The sequence below is a fragment of the Bos taurus genome, chromosome 19 (assembly GCF_002263795.3).
Source record: "Bos taurus isolate L1 Dominette 01449 registration number 42190680 breed Hereford chromosome 19, ARS-UCD2.0, whole genome shotgun sequence".
Lineage (NCBI taxonomy): Eukaryota > Metazoa > Chordata > Mammalia > Artiodactyla > Bovidae > Bos > Bos taurus.
Window position 1 is genome coordinate 41,665,166 of NC_037346.1, and position 10,947 is coordinate 41,676,112.

Sequence of the window (10,947 nt, forward strand, 5' to 3'; positions counted from 1 at the left end):
AACTGACTAAACCACTCTCTGAGCCTCAGTTTTTCATCTGTAAAATGAACATGATGGCTGACGCCTACCTTACAGAGTGTTTGTGAAAACTGCATAAATCAGTTCACGCAAGGTACTCAACACAATACCAGGTGCACTGTGCGTGCACGCATGTATGTGTGCATGCTCAGTCACGTCCAACTCTTTGTGACCCCACAGACTAACCAGCCAGGCTCCTCTGTCCATGGGATTTTTCAGGCAAGAGTATTAGAATGGGTTGCCATTTCCTACTCCAGGGGATCTTCCTGACTCAGGGATCAAACCCACATCTCCTGCAACTCCTGCGTTGGCAGGTGAATTCTTTACCACTGGCAGGAGGAGAAGGGGACGACAGAGGATGAGAGGGTTGGATGGCATCACCGACTCAATGGACATGAGTTTGAGTAAGCTCCAGGAGTTGGTGATGGACAGGGAAGCCTGGCATGCTGCAGTCCCTGGGGTCACAAAGAGTCGGACAGACTGAGTGACTGAACTGAATTCAACTGAACTGAGCCACCAGTGAAGCCCATCAGGGGCAATATAAGTGTTCAATAACTGGTAGTATAGTTATTTTTTTTTTTTTATTGGTTCATTGTGGAAGGAGTGTGGCCTTACACACACTGATAAGCTCTCTCTAATTATATGTGTCTGGACTGTGAAAATTGCTTTGCTTGCATTTTTTTATCCCCTGCTCTCAGCTGTGTTTGTGATTAGTGGGGACAGAGAATATGAATTGCTTGAGTATCTCTGGGACCTGAAAGTCTATATTTGAGTCCTGGGTGCACAACTTACAAGCTGTGTGACCTTGGGCAAGTTTCTTAATCTCTCTGGCCTCAATAATGCACATTTTTCACAGACTGTTTCAAGGGTTAAATGAAGTATTAACAAGGTTCTGGAGGACTACCACAGTGGGTTTGTCAGCCCCTAATATGGAACCTGCATAAAGGTTTTTTGAATGAATGAATGAATTGTCCCATTGTACCAGGTATAATGAGATTTGGGGGTGGGGTTATCAGATAGTCAATTAACAGTAGTCTGGCATAGGATTCTGGCATCATCACCACCCCCTTCTCTTTATTCTTTTATTACTTGGCTCTGGATGGATGGCCTGGTTTTAACTGGTTTGTGGCATGCAGGTCTTTTTAGTAAATGCTGCTCAAGTACCTGTAGAAGCAGAAAGGGCATAAAAATTAAAAAAAAAAAAAATTGGCCACATTCTTCTGGAGCCCAACTGAGCAGAATTGGCTGGTGGATACAGCAGCATACGTGACAAGGAGAGGGAGACAGGTGTACAGGTCACTGGGTGAGGCTTTATTTACTAGTTAACTAAGAACAGTGCTCCAAAGTGCAGCACGGACCGCCAGAAACACCCATGAAGAGAGCCATTAACCCATAGAAATAAGAGCAGCCATTTCTAAGAGGCGGGAGCTAGAGCGCCCCCTGCAGTATCAGAGTGCAGTTGCTGACGGCTCACTTCCTGGTACTGCTAGTGGCCTTCCTTGCCCCCAGGGGTTGGCCCTGCTCTTTTGGTGGCCGCTGAACTGCAGTCAGGCGCAGCCTCAGGAAGCACCAGCCACCCAGTTGGCATCCCTCAGGATCCAGCATCGCTGAGGGATTTCAGTGGCAGCTCGGGTGGCAGGGCACACAAGGCACACAGACAGTGCGGGGCACGCAGAGGGTCCGGGGCACACTGGGGGCAGGCGCACAAGGAGGCTGGGAGGGAGTGGAGCATGGGTTACCCGGCAACCTGAGGAAGAAAGGCATGTGGGAAGGTTTAGAAAGAAGCCCAGCTCGGCAACAAGTCCTGTCAATTCTGCATCCCCCACTCGCACCTTTGTGCCTTCCAACGGCTCCCAGTGGCCACCATCTCCACTGTTTTCCCTATCTTACTTCATTGTCTTCACCTATGTGAACCCAACAGCTTCTTAACTGGTCTCCCCAACCCCCCACTCACCCCTCCTAACCATCCAAGCATCCTCAGTTTCTTAGCCAGAGTAATCTTCTAGCATGCCCCTCCCCTGACCAAGGAGAGTGGGGAGACAGAGGTTGAGATGGTTAGATAGAATCACTGAATCAGTGGACATGCGTTTGAGCAAACTCTGAGAGACAGTGGAGGACAAGAAAACCCGGCATGTTTCAGTTCAAGGGATATCAAACAAGTCTTAGCGACTGCACAACGATCTCTGTCCAAAACCTTAGTGGCTCCCCCTTGTGCCAGGAGGAAGAGCAGCCTCCTTCAACTCAACTGCCACAGCCTCCCTGAAGCCTCCCCTGATTTCTGACAAACCTCCCCAGGGCACCATGTCCCTCCTTCTGGAGATTTCTGTCATTGTTCTACTCTGGTCTGTCTCCCCACTAGCCAGAGAGATCAGCAGTCCCTGTGCCCACCCTGCATACCTGGCCTAGAGCTGGCACTTGATAAGAATATTTAAAATAAGATGAATTCATCAATTGCTAGAGAAGGAATACAAAAGGATGATCTCAGAGACTGACAGGTGTGGGTTCAAAACCAGCAACAACACACTGGATATAGGATGGAAGCAAATAGCCCAGAGACTGGATAGGCAGCCTAAGGACCACATCCAGCATGAAGTGTGTTCCATTTGGCCTGGATTTTTTTTTTAATTTAATTTGAAAGCACTGGGTTGTTTTTTAATTTGTTGAAAATATTTAAAAATCATGAGGACTTAACATTTAAAAGAGAAGCAGCTTCCCTTGAATAATGGGAAGATCCAACAATACTGAATCTTCATCTCACGTGGTAGAAATGGCCCTGAGGGGGCAGCACTATCCTCATTGGACAGGATAGAGCTCCCTGGTTCTCCACCATCCCTCAGTGACCCACATCACTCTGGTATGTTCTTGGCCTAGTCCTTGAAAAAGATTTGACTCTGCAACTCTTTGCTCTGGAGGACAGGATTATAAATGATAGAAAAGCAGGGCTGAATGTCTACCTACAGTCATCAGCCCACCTGGTATCTAAGGCCCAGAGATATCCTGCATCCAGACAGCCACCAACCCTCCCAGTTCTACCTGTACCACAGCTGGGAGTGGATGGCTCCACTGCCTGGATTCAGACACTCCCCGTTTCTTATTACCTCCCCCCCATTTCTTATTGGAGAAGGCAATGGCACCCCACTCCAGTACTATTGCCTGAAAAATCCCATGGACAGAGGAGCCTGGTAGGCTGCAGTCCATGGGGTCTCAAAGAGTCAGACACGACTGAGCGACTTCCCTTTCACTTTTCACTTTCATGCATTGGAGAAGGAAATGGCAACCCACTCCAGTGTTCTTGCCTGGAGAATCCCAGGGATGGACGAGCCTGGTGGGCTGCCGTCTATAGGGTGACACAGAGTCAGACACTACTGAAGTGACTTAGCAGCAGCAGACCATACCCAAGGCCTCCTGAATGGCTCCCCGCCTTCTCCTCCTCCTTCTCTCCACTCAGTCCTTTCTGCTGCCATCTTCTTGAAAAGTAGCATTGAGCTCTCATTGGCTTGATCATTTTCTGAGCATTCACTATACCAAGTACCAGGTACAGGGAATGAAAATATCTTCTCTTGGGCTTCCCTGGTGACTCAATAGTAAAGAATCCACTGCCAATGCAGGAGACATGGGTTCCATCCATGACTGGGGAAGACCCCACATGCCACAGGGCAGCCACAACTGTGAGCCACAACTACTGAGCCTAGAGTGCTCTAGAGTCTGGGAACCACAAAAAGAGAAGCCACTGCAATGAGAAGCCACGCACTCTGCAACTAGAGAGTCAGCCCCGCTCGCCACAGAGAAAAGCCTCCACAGCATCAAAGACCCAGCACAGTCAAAAATAAATAAAAATAAGCATTAAAAAATAAGTATTTTTTTTCTTGTCTTTGAGTTCAAGGGAGTTAGTCAGTTAAGCAAATTTTATCATTTCCTCCTCAAAAAAGTAAGGCCTCCCAATGGTCTATTAAATAAAATCCTCCCTCCCCAGCATGGACCTTAGTGGTTCTCCATTGAATGAGGCCCAATTGACCTTTCCTGTCCTCCCTCCCTCCACAGCTTATCACATGAAGTTACATCATCCTCCCAAGTGTCAAAGACATCCCCCCACACACACCCGTATGATCTCCAGTGGCCCGTCTGTCTCCCTGGAGATGGAAACGACCTGAGAATAGATGCTCTGTCATCATCCATCTCAGTTCCCCTGTGCCACCTGGCACATGTGGACACTTGGAAGGAGTTTGTCAGCTTGGAGCAGAATGGTCCCAATGGGCCAGGGGTGGGATGGCACCATGAATACCTGCCTGATGTCTTCGGATCATGCCAGCTTCCTAATCACTTCTTAATCATGGCTCTATATTATGGGCAATTACTTCCTATAATCTCTCCCAAACCTCACACATGCCACGTACTTGCAGTCCTCGCTGTCCAGCAGCCCCCGGTACGTGTTGATCTCCGCCTCCAGCCGGGCCCTCACATCCAGCAGCACCCGGTACTCCTGGTTCTGCCGCTCCAGGTCACAGCGGATCTCAGCCAGTTGGGACTCTACGTTGGTGACCAGGCCCTGCATCTGGGCCAGCTGGGAGCCGTAGCGGGCCTCTGTCTCTGTCAGGGTATTCTCCAGGGAGTCTCTCTAAGGCAAAGGGAAAGAAAATAACTAATAAGAATGGGCCTATTTTCCATGGCCTGGCTCAGAAAGAACCAAGAAGCAGTCACTGTGAAAGAGACAGTATGGAAGTTTCTCACAAAACTAAAAACAGAACTACCATATGACCCAGCAGTTTCACTCCTGGGTATATATCTGAAGAAAACAAAAACACTAATTCAGAAAGATACATGGACTCCAATGTTTACAGCAGAATTACATACAATAGCCGAGACACAGAAGTAACCTAAGTGTCCATCGACAGATGAATGGATAGAAAAGATGTGGTCCATACACACAATGGAATACTACTCACCTATAAAAAGATAATAAAATAATGCCATCTGGAGCACCATAGATGGACCTGAAGAGCATTAGGCTAAGTCGTATGTCAGATACTGTATGATATCACTTATGCATACATGCGAAGCCACTTCAGTCTTGTCTGACCCCTTGTGACCCCATGGGCTATAGCCCTGCAGGCTCCTCTGTCCATGGGATTCTCCAGGCAAGAATACTGGAGTGGGTTGCCAGCCCTCCTCTAGGGGATCTTCCCAACCCAGGGATCCAAACCACATCTCTTATGTCTCCTGCATTGGCGGGGAGGTTCTTTACCCCTAGTGCCACCTGGGAAGCCCATATCACTTATATGTGGAATCTGAAAAATACAATAAGCTAGTGAATAAAACAAAAACAAAGAGGAATCACAGATACAGACAGCAAACTAGTGGTTACCAGTGGGGAGAGGAAAAGAGTGAGAGGCAATACAAGGGTAGGGGAAAAAAAGATTATTATAGGATTATATGAAATCATGTGTGTGAAACTATTGAAAATTGAAAAGCACTATAGAATTTAAAGAAACTTCCATTCAATTAAAAAAAAAAAAAAAGAGAGAGAGCCAGGGAGAACCTAGGCAGGGATGTTCTGCAGAACTGAGAAAACTGAAGCCCAGAAAGGTCAAGGGACTTGTTCAAGGTTAAACAACTAGAGACAGACCAGGATTTGAACCCACGTTCATGTGACCCTAAATTCCATATTCCTTCTTCAACCTTAGGCTTCAGGCCTTAGATCTGAGGTTCACCAGGCTCCTCCCCTACAAGCATCACTGAAATCAGTGGTCTTCAACCCTGGCTGCACGTTAGAGTCACATGGGAGCCTCTAAAAAGCACCCAGGCCCAGGCCCCACCTCCAGAAACTCTGATTAAATTTATCTGGGGAGGAACTTGGGCAGGGAGCACTTTTAAAGCTCTACAGGTAAGGGTGAAAAGCATGGGTTTGGAAGAGCAGGCTAAGCAGAGATCAAGCCTTCTTGGGGAGAGTAGTTGACAGTGGTCACTTAGCCCACATCAGATTTGAACCATGGCCCATTTATCTCTGAGCTGGGTCTTGGGAGAAACATTCCTCCAGGAGAGGTCAGCTGGGCAAGCAGCAGTGGCGGCTGAATCTGGACTTCCTCCCCATCCTCCCCTCCTCCTCCTCCTGCTGCCCCTCCTCCTTCCTGGAAGCCTGCACCCACTCTCCATGCTGCCTGGCATCCAGAGCTGGGGGAGAGGAGCCCATCAGCACACTTACCAGGCTGTGCTGGGTCTGCAGCTCGATCTCCAGTGTGTTGACCGTTCGTTTCAAATCAATGATATCTGACTGGTAGCTCTGAAGCTGCTCGGAGCTCGTGACCACTTGCTGGTTAAGCTCTTCCATCTGCAATGGGGGAGACAGGAGAAGTCTGGGAGTGCCTCTCGGGGACCCTGGGGAAGCCAGCCTCCCTGCGAGAGACCCACCTGCTTGTTGAACCATTCCTCCACATCCCTGCGATTGGTCTCCACCAGAGCCTCATACCGACATCGCATCTCTTCCAGCACCTTGTTCAAGTCCACTGGGGACACAGCATCAACCTCAATGTTAAGGCGGTCCCCAAGCTGGCATCGGAGAGCACCAACTTCCTGAAAAGATGCAAGAGCACCGGGCAAATATGAAGTTACGTGATCCTGGCACACCTACCCAGGAAGATATGAGAAGATGAAGCAAAGGATGCTAAAAATCTCCATGTTAGAGGGGCCCTGTGAGGACTGCGGCCACTCTGAAGCATCCCAAGGGTCTTTCAGCTCCACCTGGACCTCTCTTTGATGGGAGAGGCTTCCTGTTGCTTTGGCAGAAGCTGAGAGCAGCATCAGGGTTTGCCTGATCCATTTGGACTAAAATGCGACAGCTGGGCCCTGTCTCCCCTGCCACCATCCCAGCCTGCATTTGTCTGGGAAGGAGAGCAGCGGGAGCCTGGCTTTACTTGGTTCAAGGCCCCAGTTACAGCAGGCGCCTCCCGGGCTTGGCAGCCAAGGAGAGAAAGTTGTCACTGAGGCTGCCAAGACTCGGTGATAGCTCCTCATTAGCGGCCTCTTGGGGCAGCTCCCAGTTCTCTGATTTAGATGGGATGAGTCAGGTGCCTTCAGGCATTCGGTGAGTATGTGGTAACTGGTGGTTATTTTTCACTTCAGCCTAGGAAACCCAGCCAGGATTCAGACACTTGTGCTTTCGCATCCCAAGTCAAGAGGTTGAGTGTCAACCCAGGGAACGAGGGAAGAAAACACCAGAGCTCAGGTGAGCTTCGCAGCACACAGGTGCCCAGGGCAGAGGGGTTTCATACCAAGGACCTACAGTAGATGAGGAAGAGTCAGAAAGCAGAGGGTTGACTCATGCCTTTTGGATGAAGTATATTATGTATAAACAGATGAAAGGAAGAACAAGGATGGGGAGAGAAAGCAGAAGAAAACCACTGCCTCTCCCTTAGAAGAGGCGGGGGCCACCTCACAGTCCAGCCTAGCAGAGATAGACAGCCATTTCATGTCAGTTCTGGAAAATAACCCCTCCTCATCCCTACTGGGCCACTCTACTGCCGGTATGTAGTTCTCGTGAGAAAAGCCACCACAAGTACTTGGCAATCACAGAAGTCCAAGAAATGCAGAAGGGAAGGTTGTTAGCATTTCTGAGCACCAACCAAGAGACAGGCGCTTGAGAACCTGTGCTTGCATTCGAAGTCACTTCAATCACGTCCGACTCTTTGCAACGCTATGAACGTAGCGCACCAGGCTTCTCTGTCCACAGAACTCTCCAGGCAAGAATACTGGAGTGGTTTGCCAAGTACTCCTCCAGGGGATCTTCCCGACGCAGGGATCAAACCTGCGTCTCCTGGGTCTCCTGCATTGGCAGGCTGGTTCTTTACCACTAGCGCTACCTGGGAAGCCCTTAAGACCCGTAACCTCACAGAATTCTCGCAGCAGCTTTGTTGATAGAGCCAGCCCCATTTTACAGATGAGGACACTCAGAAAGTTTTAATAAATTGGGCAAAGTCACAGATACAATCTGTGGCCAGCCTGGGAATTTCAACCCATGTCTAGCCAACCCCCAACCCCAGGTTCTCCCCACTGGGCTCCCCAGGGCCACCTTGGTTGGACTTCAGGCCTCACCTCCTCATGGTTCTTCTTGAGACACATCAGCTCCTCCTTCAGAGACTCCACCTGCATCTCCAGGTCAGCCTTGCACAGGGTCAGCTCATCCAGGATCCGGCGCAGGCCGTTGGTGTCAGCCTCCACCAGCTGCCGCAAGCCCAGCTCCATCTCATACCTGTGTAAGAACACGGTCAGCCACTGAGGGCTGAAACTGAATACCAGACCCAGGGATGACCTGGAGCCGCTGGCACTTTTCCAGCTGTCTGTGAAAATAACAGAATGCTGTCCCCGAGCACATGCCAGGAGAGAGGGCTCTCCCTCTACCCCACACCCAACCCCATCTCCTGGGCCAAACTCACTTGCTCCTAAAGTCATCTGCAGCCAGCTTGGTGTTGTCAATTTGCACGACTATCCTGGCATTCTCTGCCTTTGAGTACAGAATCTGGGGCCACAGCACACAGAAGGGATCGATCCAGGACAAGAAGAAGCAAAAAGAACCCAAGTGAGTCCTGCAGCCAACCCTGCCAAAACCCCTGGGACTCTGGGGGATAGTCATGGAATCTAAATGCCTTGCTTTGCAGGCAATGAGCAACAAGGAAGGACAGACTTTATTAGACATGACATAAGGGTCCTTAACAAGCCTTCACGTTTACTGAAAATTCACAACACATCAAGGGCTATGCTAAGCACTTTACCTGTATTTGCCCATAGAATCTTCTAGACATAAGGACCCTTATTATTCCCATTTTCCAGATGAGGAACCCGAGGCCCAGGGAAGGGACCTCCTAGAGTCAGGTAATGAAGCAATGACAGAACTGAGACTAGATCCCAAGCATCTTTCCACATGAAGGACTCTGGCTGAGCACTCGAACTATGAGAAAATGCTGCGCCCTAGGGAGGTTTCTTTCCCTTGAACATAGCTAAAGAAATGAATGAGATTCAAATCTGGATCTCAGCTCTTTGGGTCGCCCTCCCAGCGAGTCTGTTCACCACTTGCCCTTACCTTCTGCTGGAGCTCCTCAATGATCTGGAAATAACGAAAGTAGTTAGGACCCACAGTGGGCTCTTGAAACTCACAGGCCTCTTGGAGTTGTCTCTCCAGCTCCACATTCTCCTGCTCCAGCTGCCTCACCCTCTCCAGGTAGGCAGCCAGGCGGTTGTTCAGTAACTGCAGGGTCTCCCTCTCATTGCTACTGAAGACACTTTCATAGAACAAACTGTTGGAACCCATGGAGCTGAAGATGCTGCTGGTTGGGTAGTAGGTGGTGGACACAGACAGAGAAGGTACACACATCCCAGGCTGGCAGATGTAACCCAGATACCACTCTGGCTGGCAGCTCATGCAGCTAGAGCCAACAGAGAAGGACCAGGGTCAGCTCTTGATGGAGGCTGGGGAGCAGTCAGATGGCTTGTCAGAAAGGCTGCAGCTACCTGAATTGTAATGTGGTCTGCCAACCGCATTCTGCTCGAGCCTTTTTATACTCATGGAGTAAGGGGCCTTTTGCTACCAAATCATTGTGGAGGGGTGTTGATGTTTTGACTCAATCCCAGAGGAAGCCACTAATTAATTTGTAATTTGGTTTCCAATAAGGGGTTCCTTTCCTCATAAAAGAGGCCAAGCTTGTCATTTGGCTAACGCGGGACTCTGGTCTTCTATCATTGATCAGGGGAGAGAGCTCCAGGATATATCTTCAAAGGACCAACTCCAGGCCCCGGCCCTCATTTCCAGTCCAGGGCTGCCGGGCCTGACCCTGGGCTGCCAATGACCTTGTCCCCTATGCCCCTGCCTTCTCCAGCCCAGAGACAGGCCACAGTTCTGGGGCAGAGGCTTTTAATGAGAGCATCCTTTGTGAGAAGAGGAAGCCTGGCCCCTTAAGGAGGAAATGTGTGGGTGACAGAAGCTGCATGGATCCTGGCAATGGTATAAATCCAGGGAGGAAGGAAAAACAGCCTCTGAGTCTCATTCATGAGCATCATCTTCCTCCCAAGGGAAGAAAAAAATTAGAGGAGAGAACAAACTCAGCACAGGGACATCATTTCAGCTGGACACTACTGAGGAAGAAAGAGGTGAGAACCGTACTCTTGGGAAAGGAGGTCAATGTCATGAGTACCTCTGTGAGCAGAAGCTCAATTTAGACCTTCTCTGGATCCTCCCCTTTCTTTCTCACTGCTCCACATACAGAGAGGTCGATTACTGTTTGTTGAAGAGGCTGAAACAGGTTCTGCTCTCACTTTCTGCAAAAGCTGGACAGGCAGTGGGGTGGTTTACTTTGGGACCTCAGAGACCAGAGGCAGAATGAATCAGCTTTCTCAGGAAATGACACTGCAGCACTGGGATGAGTGGAGCCAGGAGAACAGAAGCAGGTGTCTCTGATTCTAGAAGTCCTTGAGCACTTCCCAAGAAAGCAACCTAAGGAGAGACCAGTGGTTTTTAGGCCCGAGTGCAAAACTCGTGGGCTCACACACTGTGTTTAATGTGTGTGTTATGCAGTCACTTTTTATTCATGCACCTTCTCAATATAATATTGAAGTAAAAGTATTTGTCTTATTTTTCATGTATTTCTAGAAGAGTTGGTGAAGGGGCAGGGAAGGGAAAATGCCACCCAGCGCTATTCCCTGAAATATATTGCTTAAGAAAAGTCAAGATAGAGACGTATCTCCCAGTGTGACTTGGGAAAGTCACTCTACCTCTCTGGGCTTCAGTTCCCTCCAGAAAATTGAAAGGGTTAGATTAAATCATCCCTCAGTTTAATTTTTTGCAACAACCATAAATTCTAGGTCAAGAAGACAGAAGGAAGGGTGATATAAATACCAACTACATGGAATGAGACACATCAGACCAGGCTTCAAAATCATCACCAG

General features: G+C 49.2%; 1 protein-coding gene across 1 annotated transcript; it reads right to left on the minus strand.

Annotated features, from left to right (window-relative positions):
- Nucleotides 1-1,308: 1,308 nt before the first annotated feature.
- KRT32 (keratin 32) lies at nucleotides 1,309-9,519 on the minus strand. Its single transcript, NM_001101302.1, has 7 exons — nucleotides 9,089-9,519; nucleotides 8,445-8,527; nucleotides 8,104-8,260; nucleotides 6,424-6,585; nucleotides 6,218-6,343; nucleotides 4,413-4,633; nucleotides 1,309-1,765 (listed from the first exon to the last, which is right to left on the minus strand). The coding sequence occupies exons 1-7, from the start codon at nucleotides 9,425-9,427 to the stop codon at nucleotides 1,636-1,638; spliced, it is 1,218 nt and encodes a 405-aa protein (NP_001094772.1). The 5' UTR covers nucleotides 9,428-9,519; the 3' UTR covers nucleotides 1,309-1,635.
- Nucleotides 9,520-10,947: the final 1,428 nt, after the last annotated feature.